The sequence below is a fragment of the Melanaphis sacchari genome, unplaced genomic scaffold (assembly GCF_002803265.2).
Source record: "Melanaphis sacchari strain LSU unplaced genomic scaffold, SCAv2.0 Contig4_pilon_pilon, whole genome shotgun sequence".
Lineage (NCBI taxonomy): Eukaryota > Metazoa > Arthropoda > Insecta > Hemiptera > Aphididae > Melanaphis > Melanaphis sacchari.
In genome coordinates this window covers 3,968,021-3,994,436 of record NW_020271335.1, presented here as the reverse complement: position 1 = coordinate 3,994,436, position 26,416 = coordinate 3,968,021, and the positions used below count along the sequence as shown (strand labels likewise).

At 27.3% G+C, this 26,416-nt stretch overlaps 4 protein-coding genes across 6 annotated transcripts in view; 2 read left to right on the top strand and 2 right to left on the bottom strand.

Moving 5' to 3' along the window:
* Positions 1–1,456: 1,456 nt before the first annotated feature.
* On the bottom strand, positions 1,457–3,530 carry LOC112598752 (leucine-rich repeat protein soc-2 homolog). Its single transcript, XM_025345344.1, has one exon. The coding sequence runs from the start codon at positions 3,397–3,399 to the stop codon at positions 1,723–1,725; it is 1,677 nt and encodes a 558-aa protein (XP_025201129.1). The 5' UTR covers positions 3,400–3,530; the 3' UTR covers positions 1,457–1,722.
* A 441-nt stretch (positions 3,531–3,971) lies between these two features.
* LOC112598963 (26S proteasome complex subunit SEM1) lies at positions 3,972–5,931 on the top strand. The gene is made up of 3 exons (XM_025345639.1): positions 3,972–4,221; positions 4,303–4,399; positions 5,802–5,931. Exons 1-3 carry the CDS (start codon positions 4,116–4,118, stop codon positions 5,839–5,841), a joined length of 243 nt encoding a protein of 80 aa, XP_025201424.1. The 5' UTR covers positions 3,972–4,115; the 3' UTR covers positions 5,842–5,931.
* Positions 5,932–9,229: 3,298 nt separating this feature from the next.
* LOC112599166 overlaps positions 9,230–26,416 on the bottom strand; it is a 35,958-nt gene continuing 18,771 nt past the window's right edge. For all 3 annotated transcript variants that reach the window (XM_025345957.1, XM_025345956.1, XM_025345958.1), the window contains exons 2-17: positions 24,671–24,884; positions 24,418–24,616; positions 23,963–24,346; positions 22,253–22,391; positions 21,835–22,190; positions 21,252–21,772; positions 21,058–21,160; positions 20,448–20,669; positions 20,271–20,352; positions 19,994–20,203; positions 13,651–13,756; positions 13,344–13,572; positions 12,712–12,911; positions 12,026–12,196; positions 11,094–11,264; positions 9,230–10,195 (exon numbers count right to left, since the gene is read on the bottom strand). In XM_025345957.1, the coding sequence (XP_025201742.1) occupies positions 9,928–10,195; positions 11,094–11,264; positions 12,026–12,196; positions 12,712–12,911; positions 13,344–13,572; positions 13,651–13,756; positions 19,994–20,203; positions 20,271–20,352; positions 20,448–20,669; positions 21,058–21,160; positions 21,252–21,772; positions 21,835–22,190; positions 22,253–22,391; positions 23,963–24,346; positions 24,418–24,616; positions 24,671–24,884 (3,575 nt within the window). In that variant the 3' untranslated portion in view covers positions 9,230–9,927. The remainder of the gene's footprint in view (positions 10,196–11,093; positions 11,265–12,025; positions 12,197–12,711; positions 12,912–13,343; positions 13,573–13,650; positions 13,757–19,993; positions 20,204–20,270; positions 20,353–20,447; positions 20,670–21,057; positions 21,161–21,251; positions 21,773–21,834; positions 22,191–22,252; positions 22,392–23,962; positions 24,347–24,417; positions 24,617–24,670; positions 24,885–26,416) is intronic.
* On the top strand, positions 15,882–18,666 carry LOC112599167 (zinc finger protein 501-like). The gene is made up of 2 exons (XM_025345959.1): positions 15,882–15,979; positions 17,734–18,666. The coding sequence occupies exons 1-2, from the start codon at positions 15,966–15,968 to the stop codon at positions 18,326–18,328; spliced, it is 609 nt and encodes a 202-aa protein (XP_025201744.1). The 5' UTR covers positions 15,882–15,965; the 3' UTR covers positions 18,329–18,666.

Genomic DNA, 26,416 nt, shown 5'->3' with positions numbered 1-26,416 from the left:
AATATTGTGTATTTGTGTTACTAAATTGACACACAATAAGATGAATTATTTTTCGGGTCAAAAATGAAAAACATGCTCATACGTGCCGCATTGAATTTTTTTATTTGAGTAAAATAAATAAACAAACTTTATAGATACTATTTTATAACTCGTGATAACGAAATTTTCTATTATTTTTACTATTATAATTAGAAAAATAAATAGTTAGGTAAATAGAATAAAAAACAAAAGAGAGTTTAAAATAAAATTCATTATATTGCACAAATAATGACAAAAACAATTTTATAAATAGTACAAGCTCAAAAGGTATATTTTGATACAAGTACCATTCTAAGAACTTAAATATTTCTAATACAACATACTCGCATTTTATTATGATTACACTATAGGTAATACTATGTAAGTTAATCAATAACCAATAGATATTATGTCATAAATCTGTAATCATAATATAATAATTATCACACAAAAATAATATTACGTTATTTTTTATCAACAGTTGAAATAATTAAATATATATATAATATATACATGCATAATATATATATATATATATTATACATACATAAATATAATATACATTTATAATTTTCAATTAAAACAAATATTAAATAATACACTATACATTTGCCTATTATAAATAAATAAAAACAAATTAATGAATTTGCATTTAACAAACTTCGATGTTCATGACTTAAATACAATTAAGGGACTGTGGTAAAATTTCCAGTTGACATGCTGAATAAAGTAATGGTTATTATTATAAAGTTTATTTTGTATTGAATAATTTCAATACCTTTAAAGTTTATGGTAATATAGAATACCCGTTATCTAAAACATAATAGATGTCAAATTTCAGAATAATCTGATGAGAGTTTATAATGAAATATCATGGAATCAATACTATCATCTTAAATACTAAAACTTAACAATTATTATAGAATATTTTTTTTATGTTATTAAGTATAAACCTATGTAAATATAATGACAATTTATTATTTAAAATTTAAAGTATAACAATAATAATAATAATTAATTAAAGCATAGTGTTATATTATCTAAGTATTTATCTTTTGATAAATGTGTTTAACTCTAAATAAATTGTGACAACATATAGAATAGGTAGTTATATATAACTGTACACCCAAAACTGCGATTTATTAAATACTTATATAAAGTTATTCAATTTAATTAATAAAATACTGAAAATAATCGGTCAAGTCCATACATTTTTCATTAATGAATAAAAATTTTAACTTAATATTTAATACATACTTCAATTTAAGTTGAAATAATATTGTATAAAGATAAAATAGATACCTAAATATTATGTATTATTCAATAAATATTTCTTTAAACATTATTTAATAAAACATATCAACTATTTATAAACTCTCATCCTAAGATAATTTCTTTAAAAAGAAATTGTTAACAACTCTGTTTTCAAATACTTACGCATGTTTGATGCAACTTATAAGAATATAATATTTTTCCTACTAAAAATCCCAAGAATTAAAAACACATTTTTTCTTACATGGTTTCATAATGGAAGTCAGGGAATAATACGCAATACTACTCGTGATCTATTAAAATAAAGTTTCAATATTTGTGTTAAAATAAATCTTTTAAATACAATAACAAATATTAACAAACTTTTATTAGACTCACAGCAATATTGTGTTAGAGATATCAAATGGAAATACCACACCAATTAAAAAAATTTCACAGAGTACGGTATGGGCCATTTACCTTGAGATAAGTCATTACTAAAGATGGACCACCTTTAACTGCATCTCCAAGTTGACTCAACGGACAATTTTCAATTCCCAACAACTGCAACTTGGAACACAAGGCAAGTTCGAATGGCAAATGATGAAGACTTTGGTTATCGTTAATGTAAAGTGCTTCCAAATTTTCGAGTGTACCAATTTCTTCAGGTAATGTACTAAGCTTGTTTTCACCGACACTGAGGTATGCCAGATTTGTGAGATGACCGATTGCTCGAGGTAGAGATAGCAATTGGTTTGACTGTAAAATTAATTTTTGCAGTTCTCGCAAATAACCAATTTCTTGAGGTAATGTTTCTAGTTTGTTTTCTTCAATATCAAGCACTCTAAGTTTTTGAAGATTTCCTATGGTAGCCGGCAGTCTTTTCAATAGATTGTTGGATAAGACCAACACTTCCAAAGATTGAAGATATTGTATATCATCAGGCAATTTGGTAATCATGTTTGTTGCCACATTTAACTCAACCATATTGGTCCAAGAACCAACATCTAATGGTAATGATGTCAAGGCATTATCTTTCATATTTAATTTTGTAAGGTAATTAGCTTTGGAAAATATTCCATAGGGTATTTTATCAATTTTGTTATGTTCAAAATTAATTGAATCTACAGAAATAAACTGTGCAGGCCCTCCAGTAGGATATGCTGTGAAACTATTTCTAGCTAGTGTTATACTGTTCATTTCTTTCAAGTTAACAAGAAGACCATCCGGCAAACAACTAAGCATGTTACCTTCTACATTGAATTCATCCATTCGATTACAATTACTCAATGAATTTGGTAAAATTTTCAATCTGTTGTATCGTAACCCTAATCGTGTCAGATTTTTAAGATTACCAATTGTTTCAGGAATGTCGACAAGTTCATTATGTTGAAGGTCTAGTGTAGACAATTGTATACAATTTCCTATCTTTTCTGGTAAATGTTCCAAATGATTATGTGACACATCAAATGTAATTAATCTTTCTAGTTTACCGATACCAGATGAGAGTTCTTTAATTTTATTTTCTCGTAAACTGAGCATGACTAGATTGACTAATTTACTAATGTCATCACTCACTGTACGTATACGATTGAAGCGCAAAAACAATGTAGTTAATGTATCTAGCTTATAGACAACTTCTGGTACTTCAGTAAGTTTGTTATGCCTTAGGTCTAAGACTTTAAGACTAGTAAGATTAGCTAGTGAATCCGGTAGGCAGGTCAGAGAGTTTTCACTGAGTGCTAAAGTCTGTAAGTTGGTCAGACATCCAATTTCTGATGGTAAAGTTATCAATTTATTACCATACAAATACAATTCAGTCAATTGTGTAGCATCTCTAATAGTTATTGGTACTTTAGTCAATCCTGATTTACTCAAATCTAGACGCCATTCAGAACTATCATTGCAGTTTTGAATCTCCTTTGTTGCATCTTGAACAATTTTTTTTGTATTTTCTTTTTTAGCAGTTGGCGTGTACAACTTTTTTGAATCATGTTGCTTGACAGTCACCACTCGAGGTTTTAAATCGGATGCCGGACTACTATTGATAGAACTTACCGACAACTTTTTCTCCTTCCGCATTTTGTTGGCATCTATCATCTTGACCACGTCTACTTCGCTGGACTTCATCGTCACGATATCAAATTGCTATTTACAATAAGTTACATGTTCGATTAACGAGGAGAAAGAAAAAACATTTTGAACTTAGTGTTCACTTTAATATAAATATTATTATTTGTGTTTTTAATTTTTTATTATTATGTATTATACAGTTTTTCTTGGGATTTATTATTGATTATAGTTTAAGATAAAAAAATATCATGGGTAAAAAACATTAATTGTAGTTTTCCTGCCATGACTAAGCATCGAATGGTTGAATACCGAAGTCATAAATAATGGCTCTACATGCGCCGTGCTGCCGCTGTTATCTTGTAAAATCCACAGCCTTAAATGATAATATGGTGAGACAACTTTACTCCTCACCACCAATTTGATATGTCCCATACAGTCTATATTATCCTATGATATTATGACCGTTTAGGAGGCAAAAACTTTCCGATTATGACCACTTTGTGTTGGAGCGTTACAACTTGTTAATTGTCCGAACACTGATAATATTATTATTATCAGTGATATTAACAACAAATATTTTGGACACCAATGAAAATATTGTATTTTGAGGTTAGAGGCATGACTGTTAAATTTCATTCCAGTGTAAAACAAAAACAAACTTAGAACATCAGTCAGTTATCTCATTAGTCATCTGTGAATTTTGCAAATTGCTCTGAAGAAGTGAAAATATTGATATAAGTTTTAATTTTCAGTTAATCCATTATTCATAAACCATGGGTAAATCTACTGAACCCAAATCTGACGGAGATAAACAAAAGAATACTTTGGACATAGGTCTGTTGGAAGAAGACGATGAATTCGAAGAGTTCCCAGTGGAAGGTAAACGATTCATTACTTTTGGTAGTGAATTTATGTTAATATAAATGCTAGTAAATATTTATCATTATTTTTTATTTCAAGAATGGACCAGTCAAGATGAAGAAGATAAAGAGGCTAATGTTTGGGAAGATAATTGGGACGATGATAATGTCGAGGATGATTTCAGTGTTCAATTAAGGTAAATTTGACTGACAATTTTAGTATACATACAACATTTTGTTTTAAATTAATATTAGATTGAATTAAAAATTTATGATTTATTAAATGCCCAGGATCCAACTATTTTAGGATAGTAAATATATAGTATAACAAGCACGCGCCAAGGTGAGGCTCTAGCCCTCCCCCCTTCCCCAGAAAACAATTCAGCCCCTTTGCCAGCCCCCCTACTAAAAATATGTATGATATAATAAAGTCATAAAACATTATTTTTAAAAGAGCTATATCAGAGAATTTATGAAATATACTTTTTTTAAATTAGTAATATTATGTAAATATTTTCGTATTTTCAAAGATAGGTGTTTTAAGTTTTTGCTGTTATAAAAACCGATTTAATAATATTAATATTTTATACACAAAAATCGAAGAATATTATTAACTTAATTTAATGTAAGTAAAAATATTTTTAGTTTACTTATTATTTTTATATGTTTAATTAATACACTAATATTGTTTAAAAAGTTGCTTAATAATTAATAAAAAGAAAGGATTTCTTTAAGTATCTACATTTTAATATATATCCATGAACTTTTTAACCTCTAAAATTCAACAAAAAATATAAAGTAGATTCTTTAATACATAATATACTATGCAAATACCAATTTAAAAATGTATTGAACTAAAAACTTGAAATTTTCTATTTAAATAATATTATTAGGTAGGTAATCGCAAATTTTTATTTAAAAAAATATTATTTCTATTGGTATTGATGCAATTTTATACATTTTTGTTAACTATTTTAACGTTTTAAGATTTTCAATCATTTACTGTTTGGTGCATAAACAGATATTGTGTAAAATATCAATATTTAGTTTATTTAATATATTTGTCACTACTAAATAAATTGAATTTAGTATAGATTATAATAATTTAGTTAATGGAGTTTGAACTAATAACATTTTTAATCTTTTTACGGTGGGTTAACCTACTAGTATTATCTAATAAGGGAAAAATCTACAACAATTTTAATAAAATATGTTTTGAAATTTGTAAAATAAGAAAAAAATCTTAACTCATGTAAAAAAAATATTTGCCCCGCTCTGTCCCCCCCCCCTGAAAAAAAAAATTTAGTGCCGTGCTTGTAGTATAATAGTTAATATTATAATAATCCCTTATATTAACTTAATAATTAAGAATAGTGTTCTGACAAAATTTATTATATTGCTTAATAATATATTGAATACTAATAATTTTTAAGAATAAAAATCTATTTTCAGTTTATACTATATGCTTAATATTAAAAAAACTTTAAATCTGACAATTTTTAATAGTTTTTTATACCTTTTCTATTTTTAAAGATTTGATTATAAACGCTTTTGTTTTATTGTTGATTACTTTTAACACATTTTTATTGTATTTTACAGAGCTGAATTTGAAAAGCAAAATATTCCTGCTACCTTTTAAGTCTTCTGGTGATCCATAATATTATGTTTTTGTGTTAAATACATGTACAAACAATAAATTATAATATCATACAGTTAATATAACGTTATTACTGTTTATAATATTTCTTCTTGTTTAATTTATATTTTGAAATAGAATATTTTTTAAATGTGTACAATATACTAAATAATTATCTCTTAATGAGTTGTCCTTGTTTATTCAATTGTCTTATATGTCAGCTTATTTTTAGAATTAGTAATATTTGAATTGAAATTATTACATTTTTTTATTATTAAGTAACAATCAACTATTGGAACTTATTTTAATTAGAAGAACATCTGTCTTCTACATCAATAAATTAATTCCTTCTAAAGTAGAGCTTTTGCTTGATAAAAGGAATTGATCACAAATTACAACATGGTGTTATCCTCTTGTGTAACAAATTTCAAACAAGATTGGCTAGAATGCAATGAATTACTTTACACTTTCAACATGCTAATACAGTGACACATATACGTGTGAACAGTCCAGTAATACATTTACATGTCAGAAACATATTTGTTTGTATCCACTATAAATAAATTATTATTATTTTAATAAACTGAACTTAACATAGGTCATAGACCATGAACTTAAATTGAATGGTTTGTTTTAGTGAAAAATCAAAGGATGGGTTGAAAGTGATAATAGTTTTATTATTAAGTAAACACAGAAAACATTGTCTTTAAAATCATACTATGTATTGAACAAATTTTGTACCACTGTTCATTTATTTAATATTTCAATATATATAAAATGTAAACTTTTCTTCTTATTAACGTTCTCGACATTTAATTGTGATAGATTTTACTATTTCTATATCCTTATGAATTGTAATTAAAAAATTATCTTTGTAATTTGTAGATAATAAACAGTATTATCTGTATATCCTTTCCACTACTTAAAAGTTAATCTATAAATTAAAATACAAATTGTATCAATGTAAACATTTTGCTTTACTACATTATTCTCACTTTATTATTTTATTATTTTATTATTTTACTACTTTATTCTCATTTTATCGTTTTGTTTTTATCTTAGTTTTTATGTACCTAATAATTGTTACATGATATTTAATAATTATTTTTTAAACCAGTAGTAGCTACAATACATATTTACTGTCTGTAGTATACTATAACAATTGAATCAAATGACTACATTAATTTAATTCTCACTCCAAACTAAAGTTATATTATAATTTATAAGAAATTAATTTGGCAACTAACTGGTTGTAAAAGTTATTTATTATTAAATTATTATGAGAACATACAAAGTTGATTGCACACAGAGATAATTTTAACCTATAGCTATGAACAAGTATATAATGCATATATTAAATACATTTCTACAAGTATCTTTTGACATTTGTTGGCTATATCTTCTATATGTTTGCATAATCATCACAAATAGTTATATATATTGTATATATATATATATTTTAAATTAATCAAAAATAATTATTTAAAAAGTTTTTTTAATTTTCCTCATGTTATTTCCAAAGCATTGATGAAATCATAACATTTATTGTTTAACAAGTTAAGTTACTGGTCTACATGTAAAAAAAAACAGTTCATTAAACACTTATATACAGTGGCACAATTTCATATTTAAGTATTTATCACTACCGCTCCCTTTTATCAAACCTCACAAATCCGTGGGACTATCCTCCACTGGTCCCTCCCCACGGTTCCCAAATCCACACATATTATGGTAAAAATGATATTGTACTTTCTACGTACTAAATTGGTATTTATTTGACATTTTTTAAAGTAGCTTATAACCATCTGAATTTGAATCTTATTGTGTAAATATAATATACAAAATACTATTCTCAACAAAAAGTATCCAAAAATAGTTGATGCAACTACATCAAAATCGAGCCATTCGGCCCGCCACTGCTAATAGATAATGATTTTTTTATAAGATATATAGGCATGCCTGGATTAGGTGAGAAATGTTAATACTTTTCTCATTCTTTCCCTAATTTAACTAAATAACATTGATGTACTCACATTTTAGAAGTTTTATTAGCTATACATTTAAAAATATACATATTGTAGCTAATGATAATAACAATTTATAAGTAACTAGTATCTTTGTAGTAATGCTGAATTTGTTATCTGATGTCTAAAAACTGTTTTTCCATCTTTTCCATTACTAGTGGCTGGTTGCACACATACATAATTGTAATTATAGCATAATATATTGATAAATATGATCTGTATTTGTGTAAAGATGGTTTATAACTTTCTGACGCAAATACACAATGCCATTTTTATATAGAAATAATTTATAAAATAAAATGTATTTAACTGATACTGGAATTTCAAACGTGTTTAAATACGAGCAAAACTAAAACAGATACAAAGCTTCAGAGATAGAGCGCTTTGAGTTTCTAACCACCTAGTTGTTTATAAATGATACTTATTTATTTATCAATATTTTTTTTATTCCAACAGATATATGTCATGTATTTATTCGTATATTGCTCAGTACATCATAAAAACATAATAAAATGTTTAGTAAAAGCTTTTGTTTCAAACTATTTTTAATCATGGCACATGATCATACTATTGATTACAATTAACATAACTTTAACAAACGTACAACCATCAGATCTGTAATAATAATGTTATACCTCATATGAAGTGATTAATATTTAGTTTTAATACAATATTAAATATTATATTGTTATACTTTAATAACATTGTAAAATTGGGACAATATATAGAATATTATATTTAGTATATATTTTAATCAATGTTGGTACTCTGTTAATAATATCATATAGTAAATAATAACAAAATATACAAATAAAATAAAAATACCAAGTGTTTAAAAGCAGTCTTATTTGTTTAATTAAACAAAAAATAACAAAAATAAAATCTTAAAGGACCTATGATTAAAGTCTATAAACTGAAGTATGAAAAAAACAAAAAATGATAATTTACAACATAATATGATATCATAAACCTTATACTTATTTAAAGCAACATAGTATTAATCAAAGCTATTTTCATGCTTAGATGAAGGACTAAATTATTTTCTAACATTAGGTTTGGGGGTATACAAGAGCACAGTGGATAGCATGACACACGACATCCAATAAATTGAACATGGGTCATTCAATACACATGTCGAGACCTTTTTTGTTCAAATCCGTTGTGTAGAAATCGAACAAATAAGGTCTCAACGTCAACTAAAATTTAAAAAACAAAAACAAAATTATAGTAGGAAAATGTTGTAAAAAAAAAAAAAAAATTAAAGATATGTTCTATAATCTAAATATTAGTGTAATACTTTAACTCTTTTTTTTTATTACAAAAAGTAGTTTTCTCATAGTAAGCATTATAAATAAAGCATCAATTCTTGTAACTAGAATATATATTATTATAAACATACCTATTACTTATAGGTATGTATAAGAAATGTAATTTAAATTACAAGAAGTCTGTGTGTTTGAATAACAGATATTTGCGTGATTTATAAGAACATAAAATTATTTTTTCACGGTGCATAAGAACAACACAACACAACACAACGACACCATACCATAAAAAGCACCTAAAGACACGTTCTTCCCCCACAAGTACGACTGCAGATAATTGTTTTATTTTCTGAATAGTGCAAATTTTATTACGTAAAAAGAAAAAAACTGATGTAAATTGTTAAGAATAAAAAAACAAAACAAAAAAATAACCAGCGAAGAAAATCAGAAAATAAAACAAAGCGGCAAATTGACGATTTCTCACTTGGACGCCCGTATTATTATAATGTACATACGACATCCAACACTATCCCATCATTACGAACCATCGGTCAATATTAATGTAATAGTTTACAAAATATATTAAACAAAAAAAATGTACATATTATTATCGTAGCAGTACACTATACACGGAAATAAACACATAATACAAGGAAAATGAGACCATTAAAAACGAAAGAGAAACATATTAATAGACGATAAATTAAACGCACAAATATAATCTAAGTCCATTATTATAATAATATCATTGTGGAATGTGCCAGGTGGCCGCCACTATATACGACACCCACCGGTGGGTCTCACTTAGATACCATTAGCACGGATGACCTAGGCACGAGACCTTTGCGCGCGCCGCGACAACAAAGTATCCACTTGTCGTCCACGTCCAAAACGAGCTGCAATTTTTCTCCCTCGTTGAACGACAAATGTCCGTTGTCGGCTGATAATCGGTGTGAAAGGGTCCGAACGTAACGAACGGGCTCTCCCCTGCAGGTCGTCGTCGTTCTTTGCGATAAGCTGCTGGGTCGTGTAGCTTTCGAAGCGGACGCTGGCGGCGGTTTTCTAATCCTAAAAATCCAGAGAAACAGACTTAAGTACATAATCGTAATACTATATAGGATGTTCGACGTTTTTAGCAAAATGGCCACAACTCATTTACAAAATCCAAAAAAAAATTAAAAACTAATTACATAAAAAAATCTCGTGAGCCATATTTACCCTAGATAATAAAAAATTTCAGATTTTTTTTATCATTATATATTATCATTTTTTCAAACTATTGTTACATGGTTTTAGATTTTAAATTGAAAATTAAAGTATTAAATAGTTTATAATTAAACACAGAGGGATTTACCGCAAGTATAATGCTTAACAGTCATCATCATTTTTACTTTTTTAATATAATCAATTTATTCTAATACTGATTTTTGGAACTTTCAAATATATTTAAGAACTTAATTTTCAGTTATTTAGATTGTTTTTTATACCATTTAAAAATAAGAGCAATACTAACTGCGGGTGGCAGGAAAAGGTTAAAATTAAAAAAGTATGTGCTTTTGTAATTTGAATCAAAATTAAAAGAAATATTAACATAATTGAGTGTTATATTACTTATACTTATTGATTATTTCAAGCACATAATAATATGGTTTTAAATTAAAAAAAAAATATTTGAAAAACTCTTATGTTTACATTTCTATTGTTTAAAAAAATATAACTGTATGTAATAAAACAATTATATTACTATTATTTTATTTTTATTAGCTTTTATTATCACTATTTCATAAGCTTAATGGAAACCTCCACCATCTACAGGCCTTAAAGCCGTTAAGTTTTACGCTACGCTACTGTTTATACAATCGATTGAATTACATAATCCCTCCCCGTTCCATTACTAAATTCGAAATCCACCGAATGAGTAATGTACGTTATACAGTAAGCGAGTATAATAGTGGCGTACACCAACCTGTTGGAAGTGTGTTCGATTTTGTTGTTGATATTTCCAGACGGCGAAGTCGGGGAATCGGCTCTGTAAGTGGCAGTCATCGGACGCCTACTGTTGCCAAAAGCATCGGGACCGGGTTGTTGGACCGGTGATAGAACTGGCCGTGGTATGCGTGACTTGACGGCGGCTCTCCTATACAGGACAAAATCGATAATTCCACAAAATATTTATTTTTTTTTAAACAGATAGTAGTGATCCGTTTGACAACTATTTTTAATATATTTATAATGTGCTTTTTAAGTTATTAAGTTATATGGATTTGGCATCTCCTTCAGCACAATATTTATTTTTTATCTTAGATCCACACGCAACATTATGTAACAAAAAATTTACGTAAAATCGCTTATAAAAAAAATGTTGACAAATCATTTTTTTATTCTATTAATTTTTAATTTCTTTTGTATTTAACTTTAAAAATAAAAATATTGTAAACTTAAATGGATGTTTAATCCTTTTTACAAAATACTAGCAAATCATTATGTCATGCACTCATGCCCTAAAAAACATTTGTCTCTATGATTGTTGTAACTTGTAATTGGTGATTTTACTCTTAGAATAGGTTCTCAAAAATATAAAAAATGATTTTGCGTTTTGTCTATGTTACACTTAGCCAAAGAAAAAAAACAATATATTACTTACGTTTTTATGTAAAAAAAAGAATTTCAAATATTGAACAATAAGATTTTTTGTTTGAGTTTAACTATAATTTTTCCAAAAACGAAGTTGATAGTTAATACTATTCAAACATTAAGAAAATATTAAGCGATTTTTTTTTCGAAAATCCCAAACATCATTGTAGCACGTCAAATAAATCACTAATATTTCTATATAATATAATCTAAATCATAATAAATATTTTGGTATACACTAAAAATATATTACTAAATAAATACCTAGCGCTCGTCAACTCGCCCCGAGGTCCATCAAAATCAGGGGTATCTAACGTCAGGTCCTTGGTGCTGAGCAGCTCCCATTTCATCTGAAGCCGTCTGAACCGCTGTCCTTTCACGGGGGTCTCCTTGGTGACATCACTGCTACCGTGACAAGGCTCAGCCACTTCTGGTCTATTACGAACACATCAAAAATACAAATTATACAAACCGAATTATATAAAAGAAACGAAAGAGGGTTTGAGGATTATTGACTGATCAGAAAAAAACATTTCAAGGTATAGGAAATCAATACTTTTTACAAAGCACTATACACTATAATTTAGCAGTAATCACTAAGAGAGAAAAATTTTAAGCATCTAATACTCAAATCATTGATTCTCTCCCTCTCACCATGTCGTTGTGCTGACAGTGAACACTGAATTGTGTAGTCAGTATTAAGGACTACAGAAAAAAGTCGAAAATCGTTTTAAAATCCGTTGTTTAAAAGATATTAAAATTTGAATTGTTTAGAAACAAATAACTATGTTTTACAGTTAAGGTTTTCTTATTTTTATTTGTGTGTTAAAAATGTGTATTCGCGCAACTTACAATGGGATTCTGACATAAAAATTAAAACTTATCTTTTCTTAAAATGTTATACTTTCTTAGTATGACATAATATTTTATATTTTAGTATGTAAACTCACTGGATCCTCTCGTCAATATTATCCAGACGTTCGAAGGCCGTGGCCAGCTTAGAGCCCATGTGCACGCCGCTCCAACGTTTGCTAGCCGTACCCGCCACGTCTACTGTCGTTTTAGCGGCCGAATCAACATACGACCTAGGCCTGGAAGTTTCGTTTTCCAACGTCCGTGCGGTTTTTTTAAGTAACCACGACGTCCGGTTCTGTATTTATTTTGAAACAAAAAACACGATTGTCATTTACGAAACAATAATATACACTTTTATGTATTGAAGGTAATGCAATGGCCAGTGATATTTTCTATTTTTATCGTGGTCTGACAATAATATATTCATATTATTTACAATGATTTTAAGTAAATTTGGTTTCAACTTATTTCTCAACAATCATGTTGCGTGGAATCATTTCAAATCAGTTTTAAGAAAAAAAACAATAACGATTACCTAAATAGTAATTAGTTATAATATGTTTGAAAACCGTATGAACAAAACGCTAAAATTAAAATGATTTCATAAATAATTATGATAAATTACCGAAATCACATTAACTAAATAGGTTTAACAAAATATCGTTGATGGTTCACAATAAAATGAAAATCACAAATTATACAAAATTGATTGGCAGAAAACACTTACGTTTATGTTGGATAGGCTTTCATGGAGCTTGCGACATTCGTACAGTGGATCGAAAGCGGGCCTGTACTTGGCCAAAGGTCTGGTGGAAGCAATCAAACGATCCACGAGATCCCTGTGCAAAGTGCATCCAAAATTGGCGCGGACAAATAGTGCATTTCGGTTATAGTATTTTTGCCATACAGATTCGCGGGTTCTCATATAGCTCAGCCAAGCGTCCAAACCCCCGACACTAAAACGAAAATATTATAATATTAAGATATTTATTCTACAACAATACGTTTCATTTTCAGATTCTATCAATGCTCACTTTAACAGGCCGAAAATAAATGCATTGAACTTCATTACACCCTCGTTGAGTGCCAGTTCATTATTGACCTTTGCCGTTAATTCGTTGAGCGCCGAAGAGAGAACACCTGAAACAAATAATAAATTTATAAATGAATACGTTATAATCAGATAACCTAAAATTATTTAAATTTCAAATCATAGTTGTAATACTATAAATGTATTATAAACTAATATCAATCTATTTCCAAATTTTCTGAGGGGGGAGGGTTACTATACATCTCTCATTAGTATTCTAAAATATTTTTATATAACTAATTCTTTTTACATGAAAAATTATCTGATACGGGCACTATACACATGCACGTTACGAATCTAATTAAGCTTTGGAAACGAGGACAGCCTACTCGTATTATTTCATCAGAAATTAATAATAAAAGTCTTGAATTTATATTAAATAAATTTAACGTAATGCATACGTAATATGGAAAACTATTATAGGTTTTGCTTACTAAACTTAAGATTTATTACTTTTGTCAATTAGAATTTTAGTAAGAAAAAAACGATTTCTTTTTGTTATATATACCCAGGGCCATATTAGCCATTCGGCACTGTTTCTAGGGCCTACGAAAGAAAATCTGTGGCTACAAATTTTTTGTCATATTTTTTTTTATTTTTTTATTTATTATTATTATAAGTTAATACACATATTAGCACAATAAGTAAAATATAATGTATACAAGAAAATTATTATGATATAAAAGTTTAGATTTGATTCATACGTTAAAAATATTTTTGTTTTAAAAAGCTTAACAGTGAAATTCAACACTTCCTCTCTCAAAGAGAAGGTTTCTTAGCCATCTGTATCTAGGGCCTACGATAATGTTAATCCGGACCTGTATATACCTATTTTATCTCGCCCAATGAGTTAATAAAAACTAATAAAAAGAAATTATGGCAGTTGATGACAAAATACCGATTTAAAACATAATAAATTGAAAAAAGTTTTACATACCTATGTACATATATATATAGCCATATTATGTAAGATATTAAAAAATAAAATATATTATATATCCAGTAATAGTTTCCAACACTAATAACACTAATAGTAAACATAAAAATAATAATTAATTGCTTAAAACAATTAAAACAAAGTTTCTCATATCTTTATTGTCGATTATTATTGATTGTGCTTTGATTAATATGATAAATATTGACAACGTTGTATTTTCTATATTATTAATTTAAATTTATTAAACAGTTATTACTTATTCCCAATTAACAACTTATGAAAATGTTAAAACGTAAATTCACAAATAATAGTTTAATAAAAAATTCATATTTCACATTATATGTCTATTGCTTATAGTCTACACTAAATAATTCTAAATTTAATTATTGAATATTATATATCACAGATTCACTAAAATTAACAAAATAAATATCAAAATAAGAATTAACAAAATGCGGGTAAAAGTGTCATTTATAGTTTATTATATGGGTGTATCAATTTATATTTTTAAGTTAAAATAATTGATTATGGATCGTACAGGTAAGAAGTAGGTAACAGTTAATGGTTTAATACTAGTTTTACTTTCAACTTTTTGAGCGATATTAAATGTTATATTAGTACTACCTTGACTCGAAAATTATGTTTGTTTATATTTCCTGTTGAAAATGAGAACAAGTATTAGTTTTATTTTTTATTTGATAATAAAAGGGAATTCAAAATAGTAGAAAATAAATGATAGGTAAATAAAAACATCAAGATCAGGATAAAATTGATCTATCAACTATTAAGATACAACCAATAAAACCTAACCTACTGTTTAATCTTTAGTGGCGGATGACAAATTACTAATGTATTACACTTCATTTTCGATAACGAACAATAATTTAGCATTTTTGACGATCAAACAATAAAAGTAACAAATTAATAACATTATTATACCAAAAGGCAGCGCTATCCTCAATAATCTATTTATTATTATTATTATTATTATCTAAAAACATCCCGATGATTATCAACAGAATAAAGACAAAAATAGAAATAAATCGATGCAGTAGATATAATAATTTATAATTAGTGATAATAAATACGATTAAGTATAAATCGGTTTCTGTCGGACAAAGTCTAATATATTTGTAATTACTGATAAACAGCTGAGCGTGATCCTCCGTCCGCTGACCATTATAAATAACCAAATATGCTCAGCTCTCATATAGTCATATGAGTTTCGCCTAGCGGACGAAACGGGACGTCTGAGTCAATATTCCACCTTTTCAGGATAGTGTAATTTGAAGAAATCCAAATCAATACCACGACAGATCAAGATGCCCAACAGCCAGTAAGTATTCTAGTATATCAGTAGATACACTAACAACGAAATTATTATTTTAAAATTAATTTAACGATTTATAACTTATTTAGCAATAAGCAATAATATGTTTCTTTCGTGATCTTCTATATTTGTTAGATTTCAACATTTTTAGAATATATTAAATCTTTAGAAAATTCATGATCAAGATATTGATATCAGTGGTGCTGCTTTTAATTTAATTTTATAAAATATTTAAGAATATTTTTAATAATAAAAGAGTATAAGCTTAATAATAATATTAAAAATATAATATCTACCAAACAGATTCTTGTAACATAAATGATTGTCTCATAGGTGTGCGCACAGGGGTGTGCCTCGACACTCCCCAAAATTTTATAATTAGGGCAATAAGATTTAAATCCTAGAGCAAATAGCTTGTATTAAAGCTAATATTATTAAAACACGATATATTCTTTCCGTAAAATATGTGGTAGATTTAAAAATATTCAAAAATGTACATGAAAAACTTATGATATAACTGCTAGATGTTACACAAAATAAAAACTATCTTAGAAATAGATGATAGATTCAAGGAAGAAAATTAATAAAAGAGCCTAAAAATACTATATGCACCCCCTTGAAATTCAAGTCTACGCACACCTATAATTTTTGTATTAGCACGAGGGGGCCAAAACACTAGGGCGACAAATTAAAAATCTATAGTTTTTTTGTTAACAAATAATTTAATGTACGAATTGCACATCTATCTTAAATATATCAGGAATTAGAAAATCCCTAATACTACACTTAAAAAAAGCGTGTCAACCAATTTTGTAATGCCATAGTGTTATACTAGCCTTCGCTTGTCAACAATTTTATGCAAAGGCGTATCTTTGGGTTTGTGTATACATTGTGTAGGTTTACGTTTTCCACTCAAACACCAAAGTTGTTTCTTGATAATAAAATAGTATATTGAGTCATTTTTTTCGGTATTTAATTTTAATTTTTTTATATTTTTGTAGTAATTAAATGCCAACGAACAATATTAAAACATAAACAGTATGTTATATTATACAATACAATCAGTCGTGCTAAGAAGGAGGGGGGCAAAGAGGTGTCCGAATAAAAAGATACATTTATAATATTCTTATTATTAATTTGTTTATATTTTATAACTATCTAAAACATTTCATTACTAGAATTCGATAAAAACCTTAAAAAATAATAATAATATACTTATAAAAAACGAATGTCTAACTTGTTGGTCATCGCCGTACTCAATATGAATTTTAATTATGATTAGTTGTATTAAAGATGTAACAGTTTTATGGTTTTTATTTATTGATCCCAATCAAAAGAAATAGAAAATAAGAATAATATTAAACACCAAGTAACAATTTTAAAATATGAAAATTCTAATATTCTTACGAGGAAAGATATTTTTATGTGTTGAAAAGAGTCAAAAATTATTGACTTTATAAATATAACGTCTTATGAATTAACTTATCGGGAATATGAATTAAATAAGTCTAGTTACTTTATTTTTAAAACTTAAGAGCCAGGAAAAAAACACTTGTGTAAGTGTTTAAAAATATAACGAATAAATCATTATTATTATTAAGTAATTTCAATATATTTTTTTTATTATTCGGGGGTCATAAAACACCCACTGTGTTAACGGACCGTGATCCTTTCCCACGAAAAAATTCCTGCACCAACCACCATTGATCACCACCACTAATTCGGAGATGGAAATCAAACGAACGTTTCGTCATTCGCAGGGCACAACAGAAGATTCGGTGGTGTCGCCAAAATCAGCCACAACAACCCGAACCACAAAAACTTTTGCAGCGATCACCGGAACGGCGACCGTCGGTCACCGGGGAGAAAAGTTTGGAGTACGCTAGGGATTTGGAATGCGACAAGTGCGCGCGGATGTTCCCGACCAAGAGGTTCATGGCCCAGCACTTGGCGCTGGACAAGCGCAAATGCCAAATGTGCTGCAAACGGTTCCGACACGTTAGCAACCTGGTGAACCACGTGCGCGTGCACACGGGCGAAAAGCCGTACACGTGCGCGGTGTGTCGCAGGTCGTTCGCACAGGTGGGTAACTTGCGCACCCACGTCCGCGGTGTCCACTCCGGCCACACGCCGTTCGCGTGCGACGTCTGCGGCCGACAGTTCACGCAGATGGGCAACCTGGCCACGCACAAGCGCGTTCACGACGCCGACAAGCCGTACGCGTGCGACGAGTGCCGGGTGTCGTATTGCCAACAATACCAGTTGGTCAGGCATCAGAAGAAACACCGCGTATCCGTCGTCTCTGGTGGTCCTTTGCCACCGGTACCAGCTCTTCCTCCACCTCAGCGCCAATGAAAGGATCGCGGTTAATTGAATTGGTCATCATAATAATCAATCACTAACCAGTATTAATATAATTATCAACAGATCACGGCGTGCGTCACACTCCCGAAGGTCCGGAGAAAAATTAAGACGCGCAACTATTATGATATAATATTATTAAAATAATAATATGTATAAATTGTATTCGATTATAGATTCTAAGATCATATTATATTATTTTTATGTAATTCTGCGAACAGGTGTCATGAATGCTGAACAGTTATTTGAGTATTATTTATATTATGTTACACTTAATTGGGTACTTGTCGTTCTACGCCACGAACAAGTAAACAAAGTTAAATTTACATTTATCCCAGAGTATTAATTAAAAATATATCTTTGTTTTATATTTATTTACTTGGTTTTAATTATACTTATTTTAAGATAAACATCAACAACCGCATTCCTACATAATTTTAAATGGTATTTACAGAATGAAATATTTAGATACATTTAAAAGTAGTTTTGTTTTTGTAAAATAAATAAATTATAATATTATAACCTAAACTCTAAAGTATTAAGTATTTTTATTATTATTCGTAAAAACACTATAGTAGCATCAATCTATAACAATAGTTATACGTAAGCTTAATAAACAAATAGAACGAATATGATAATATAATAGGTATATTAAGTTGAAGAGCAAATAAAAAAGGTATAAACAGTTTGATATTTTAGCTATGACATACATACAAATAATTACCCATGTGTGATATGTGTCTCAAATTTTCAAGTTACTTACTTATCTCAGAAAAATAACAATTCACAAATAATTATTCGTCATTTATAAATATTATATTATATCAAAATAATTGTAGAAACAATTTTATTTTTGTCACTTTTTACCAATGACGTATAAATTATGCCATAGAAGTTAGAACTCATAATTTTACTGCATATTATGTGCTATATACTATCATGGACTAGGAATACATCCATTTGTCCCGGCCAGTTTTATTATTATAGGAGAAGGGATAAGGATCAAGTCTTGAAAACCAAATGTGTTCTAGTGATCCGGGTTAGGAATAAATTACGTACACAAGTACACAATGAAATATGAAAACGTAAGGATACCAACAAATTTATTATTGTATTGAAACAATAAGATATTACACATTACATTGACAAAATTACATTTTTGTTAAGAATAAGTGTGTTTATGAAATTTTTAAAGTAATATTTCCATTCTCCAATCACCATTAATGTAGGTAAGACCAATTTAATTGGTCAAACATTGATACTAAGATATCTTTTTATTTAAAGAATTTATTTTCACCAACCATTGAAAGACCATATATTTCCTAAGCATAGAAGAGTATTGAAAAATTGAGTTGCATAATATATATTTTAATTTTACTAGAATTATATTTTATTCTAACATTATTCTCAACATTTTAATAATATATATTTTATCATTTTAAGAACCTGTATATTTTGAATTTTCCAAAAATGTTGAGAAATGACTAACTCATTACAGTTATACGAGTACCTATGACCATTATTCATGTTAATATTATAATGCTTTAAATGACCACTATTAAACCATTAACAATCAGTTTAAATGTAAATAAGTTAATTATGCTATACTAAGGTTCTAGAGAAATTAAATTATAGATCAATAAACAAAAATTAACTAACCTTGTTGAGATGAAGCTTCTATCACTTGCCATACAGAGTTATTAACAGAGCCAAAAGATGTTTCTAAAACGGATTTAAGATTTTCACTAAACAATGCATACAGAGCTGGACAAAGAACATCTAAGACAATTGTATGCAAATCTTCTGTATAATCGTTGTCTAAACAAAATGTAATTTTTTCTGCGCCAAAACAACAATTTCTTACTAGATCTGAAACAATAATAAATCATTAATTAGATAAAACTATAGAAAAAAAAACTATTCTAATAAAATATACCTTTTTTATGTGTTATAGAATCTGTCAATTTATTTATTTCACATCCTTCAAATCTATCTATATTATCAGTTCCTTTCTTTGCCTAAAATAAATAAAATACATTAAGTAATTAATTAGAATTATAAGTTACAATAAATATAATATTTCAATTTTGTATTGTATGAACGGTAATATTACTTGAATAGTGATCTGATTTGGTGAATTTGGTGGAGTATGATGACCACTGGCGCGGTTTAAATATTTATTGACTTGTGCTTTTAAATAACCACGAGATTGTTTATTTTGTCTTAACAACGAGTCTAATCGTTTAGCTTCATCAACACATGGATTAGGACTGTCACAGTTACTTCCTGAACATTCAACTCCTTCATCTTCAGAAGTGCCAACATCAGAACCAACCTTAAAAAGTATTTTGGTTATTTTTGTTTGTAATTAGAAATATTTGTACATTGCTTGAAACAAAACCTTAATACAGAGTAAACAAATCAGAATTTATTTTTCATATTTTAGAATAAAATATTTTTTAAATTGGACCAAAATAGAATTAATATTTTTACTAAAAATTCTTATGTACATTATTCATCTGATATTAATGCATAAATAACTAATAATTATTTACATAATATATAATTTAATATTAAATAATAAGCATTTGCAAAATTTGAAAAAGCAAAATAATGCTGTATGTTATATACAATTATGTAAATATTTTAAAATCAATACATTTATTGCTTTGCTTAGTATCTAAAAATTGAACTTTAATTATAAACTGTATGATATTACTTACAATAGGAGTAATGTTAGGAATTATGGTCAACTGCGATGGAAGAGAACGTCTCTTGTTTTGTTGTTCTTGAAATGTTTCTGACTTCATGTCAAACATACTAAATCTATAAAAAAATTATTTTTAGTTTTTACTAAGCTATTATTAAATTTAGGTACACGATACATAAATTAACAATATGTTGTATGGAAATTTACCTTTTTGGCACTTCATGTATAGGTCTTTTCTGTTCATTTTTAATGGGAATCTTTGAATTAACTCGACCTACTGGTGGTTTTTGATGTTGACTCAAATCATCATATTGATAAACAAACATGTTATCTTTTTTGTCAACAGGTTTAAATGCAATTTGGCAAAATGATGGTTCTTTAATATCAAAATCAATGTGTTTGAAACGATCTTTAAGTTCAGGAGTCTTGGATAAAGCTATAGACACATTCCGCGGTAATAGCAAAGCCAGTGAATCCCAATCACTAACATGGTCAAATCCTTTAGCACAGATTGATTTTAAATCAAATGAATTTTCTGCTGATGATGGTTCATGTACAGGTGTAGTATTAAGTTTTTTGCATTCAACTTCAGGAGATGGCATGGGTGAAAATTTTTGAGGTACAAGAAATACATTGTTTATATCTAATGCAGCTTTAGGATTTTGCAGGAATGAGAGATCTGGTAATGTATAACTAGGAAACATCACATAAACAGGACTATTCTGAGACTAAAACAAAATAAAAACAAAATAAAAATAAATAATAATATTTATTTAAAATCTGTGCATACCTTGATTTCTGGTTTTGGACTGCTTATTTCATCTAATGACGAAGTTTGCATACTCTTATTTAAACTAGAACCCTTCCATAAATGCTTGCTAGGTATAATAGATGAATTGTTGGACCCATTATTGTTACTTACACGTTTGATGCTTTCAGTTTTTTCATTCTCACACATTAGACTATCTTCCAAATCATTTTTACTGGGTTCAGTTGCCTCAGCAGTAGCATCATTATCACTAATTACTAAGCTACCGTCTGACTGGCGGTTTTTCTTTTGACTAATAAACATTTTGACAAGGCTGAATTTAGCACTATCTGTTTGATCTTTAATACCAGATACATCGTATAACTTAGCTCTACCTTCTATAAATTAATGAATAAAAAAATTTCTTATAATTATTCAATAAAAGTTTTTAAAATATTACCATTTCCTCCTTCAGATTGTGTAGAATTGACTAGATAGTCATAATGACTTTTCTTTTGTTTTAACCATAATAGTCGTAATGGCATGAGGTCAGGTAAACTTTGTGTCTTTTCATTCACACTTGATGATAAACTTGTATGCTTTAAAGAATAAAATAAAGTTAATAAATGCTAATACATTAACTACACGCATATAAAACAAAATTTATTAGGAAGGGAAAGATAAATTCAATTTTATTCAAAAATTACTTTAAACATATACTTTGATAGAGATAGATAACATATACTTTAGTTTTTAATTTAATAATTTTTTATTAGTTGGTTTTTAAGTTTTGATTATTATTAACCTTATAAAATATTAATAATGTTGTTAACATTTTTGAAAATATTTAATAAATCACTTTCATTGAAAATTGATGCATGGATAATATATTCTATTCCAGTGAATTTTTTGTGGGATCTTCCTAGAGAATTTTTATTCCAAATTCGTTGAAATTATTGTTACTATTTTTTTAAATTATCAATTGGCATATTATGCTTATTATACCCTTCTACACTAAAAAAATATATATTGCTGGCTCATGTACTCATAAAAACTTTTTATAATCAATTAAAATAAGTTAAGTTAGGTTTTATTAGTATTGATATTACATATAATAATGTAAAATTATACACCAAACAAATAACAATGAAATTTAATTTATTATTTTAAGGTAATTTTTAATTTTCAATTTAATTGAACATAATTTTGTATTATTTTATTAGTTATACAAGTTTTTAATAATAACTAAAAATATATTTTGAAATGTATCAATGCAATTGAATAAAAATGAGGAATGGTGTAATATATATAAAACACAGAGATAAACCAACATACAAATTAAATAATATGTTGATAAAATTATATAAAATATTTTCAAACATTTATATCTGTACAATGTGTTCTTGATAATTCCTATATAATATTTTATAGTATAATAAATTAATAATATTAAAGAATCAATGCAATTTACAATAAAAGTTATTTAGTATTCAAATTAATTTTAATAGTTATATTCTGAATACAACAAAATAATTTAAGATTACATCATACTCACATGTGTTGCCTCCATCATATTAATGTACAACATACTAAATTTACATTTAGTTAAACCAAATTTGTGTTGTTAGAATTTAGAATTAGAGTGAATTTATTTAAGATCAAACTTAAAGGTAAAAGCATATAACAAAAAATAATCTATATTTTCTTGTAGGTATTAACAATATTTTAATTTTTAAGAGAATAATAAGCATTTTGAAATTTGATATTTTATACATTCATAACTTCTTTCATTACTTACTTAAAACTTAAGAAACTGTAAAAAACAAATGAAGAACACAGATAATGTTCTAACCTTTAAGTTTGATAATAAATTAACTTATTATAATATTTAAGCTAATAACACAAAATTGGTTCTGTTAAACTTAAATTAGATGTTTTACATTTATAAGACAGAGACAACACACATGGGTTTGGCGTTTTCTTAACTTAAATATTTACTCAATTTCATAAGAGTAATCCTAGGTGGTACTAAGTATATTTAAAGAACGCTAAATTTTGTACTCTGCATTTATTATTACAACAATTACCCACGTTAGCTAAAATGATTTTTTGACCATGAACATTAATGCTAATACTAATACAAAAAATGTTTAAAAGACTAAATGAATACCTCTTTAAGTTGTTGAGTGCAATTGGTGGTTGCTGAAGTAGTACATTTTTTTAACTTATTCCAAGTGATAAATGTAGTATCTGAAGATATCATTGGAACACTGACTGGAACACTCCCATCACTTGACCATGCTTCACCTGAACCAGTATTACGACTCTCTCCTGTACTCATAGCTTCACTATTTTGAAATTCTTCCGAAACCCCCATAATAGGTTCTTCAAAAGCAATTGTATAATTATGTTTGTTATTGGCCTTACATGTGATTAACATATCATCACTACAATCTAATGAATCCGTGCTAAATGTTATGAATGGATTTGGTGATTGTTCTTTTACAGGAGAGAATAGTTGTTTATTTTTACAAAATGATTCAGTTGATAAATTCTGAAATATAATCAGTTATTTAATAAATAAAATATTATTAAATAATCAATAATAGATTTTATATAATATACTTGTAAATCTTGACCACACATAGATGGCAATGTACTGAGTATATTATGTATGTCTTCGGTTTTAAGATGTTCCATATCAACTTGGGCCAAGTTAACATCCAAATCTCTGGAAACTTCTTCATAACATGGAATATTATAATTTTCTGATATAGATGATAGAATACTTGTGTGGTGGTTAAAATTATCCGAATCACGATACCTAATAGAACATAATTTAATAATCAAATAATTATAATAAATACAAGAAATTTACCTATAATCGGCAAACCATTGGTAATCTGAATAATCTTGGAAGAAATCTGCATTATCTTGGGATGATGCATTACTTCTATATGAACTTAAGGTGGCATCCAGCACTTCCAAATTATTGGAATTGCAGTCGCCTTGATTAGCAGCAAATACCTCAACCATTGCAGATTTTTGAAGAACACTGCAATATGCGGTAGAAGATAAACCTAATATAGAATCTGTAAAAAACACTAAGTTTTAAAATTTAAGAGCATTCAACAAAGAATTGTAAAAAGATTAGAACATGAACTAATTTTTATTATATTGAATTTGGGACTCTTAACAGTATAAGACAAATGGTTGGCAGCAGTAAATGTTTAAATTTAGTGAATAAAAACAGATGCTTGCCAGTTGCCAGACTTGCAACAGGGTGACAGAAATACATACACAAAGACCTACAGTTAAACACAGATTTTATACTCATATTTTAATACACTAAAAGAATCTTAATTATAAAGATATTAAATTTATAAATGTATAGTTATAATTATTTATCTAAATTCTTAAATTACATATAATCAAGTAAATTTAAGATATTTAACATTAATCAAACATGATAAATTATAGTATAGATATTATTTATAATTTTCAATTGTGTTTAGATAAGTTAAAACAAAAACACAAAATAGTTTCTGAAGAATATAAATCAGCTATGTTTGTGACAGACAACACATGTGGGCATCACATTCTCCTAAGATCTAATTTTTAAAAATGATCATTTTAAATACACAATAATATATCATGAAAAATTATTCCTGCACTTCTTCGTGTGCACCATTGCATTATACCTACATAATATTATATTAATTTTTACTTAAAAATTTAGTATAAAAATTGTTGTACTCTTATCTCTAATCAATAGGTTAGGTCATAGTAATTAACTATAGAACTAGGATTATATTTTAGCCTAAATTATCTGTAAATATAGGTTTAAATAAATTTCTTAAATAAACACACAATATTTACAAGTGTAATATACCTAAAGGTTAATAGAATTATTCCATCCAGTTAAATTTGAGGTAAAATTTTAGTATATAGTCCACTTGCATGAAAATTGATAAATTTAATAGTTCAATATCATGGGCTACTAAATAATATAAATCACTATTAATCCATTAAATGTCTAGAGGCTGTTTATTCAACCCAGCATAAGTATACAATAAAATTTCTTTGATAATTAAATATGATGCATGATTATTAGGTACACTATTATGTACTATAGGTACCTTATCCATAAATATTATATTTGATGGCAAAAAAAGATTATAAAATGGCATAATGATTTAACAATTATTTTTGTAAATTAATAAATTTTAAATAGGTTCAAAAAGTATAAATAAATGTATATTACCAAACAAAATATTTAAGCCTTTATTCACTTTAAACTGGGGCATTAATACACGAATATATTGTTACAGAGTATCAATTACTGACATAACTTTCAAGCCAATAAATAAAAATTGCAAAAAAAAACAGGTAATTTTTTGATTGTATATAATAAATAAAACTATAAGTAAGAATCTTCATAAATGTTTTTTAAATTAAGTTTATTAGTATAATTTTAAATATCTAGTAAAATATGTAAATACTTATACATATTATATTAAGAATTCATTACAAATAAAAATCCAAAAATTATTTATACATTAAAAATAAATATACAAAAAACAACGTACAAATGCATATTCAAATTGATAAAAATTAATTTTTC

What these genes read in the sequence shown, in the direction of transcription:
- LOC112598752 (XM_025345344.1), bottom strand. Translation starts at nt 3,399, where the DNA reads ATGAAGTCCAGCGAAGTAGACGTGGTCAAGATGATAGATGCCAACAAA.
- LOC112598963 (XM_025345639.1), top strand. Translation starts at nt 4,116, where the DNA reads ATGGGTAAATCTACTGAACCCAAATCTGACGGAGATAAACAAAAGAAT. An exon ending in CGAAGAGTTCCCAGTGGAAG is followed by an intron (nt 4,222 to 4,302) that starts GTAAACGATTCA and finishes TTTTATTTCAAG; the next exon opens with AATGGACCAGTCAAGATGAA. An exon ending in GATTTCAGTGTTCAATTAAG is followed by an intron (nt 4,400 to 5,801) that starts GTAAATTTGACT and finishes TGTATTTTACAG; the next exon opens with AGCTGAATTTGAAAAGCAAA.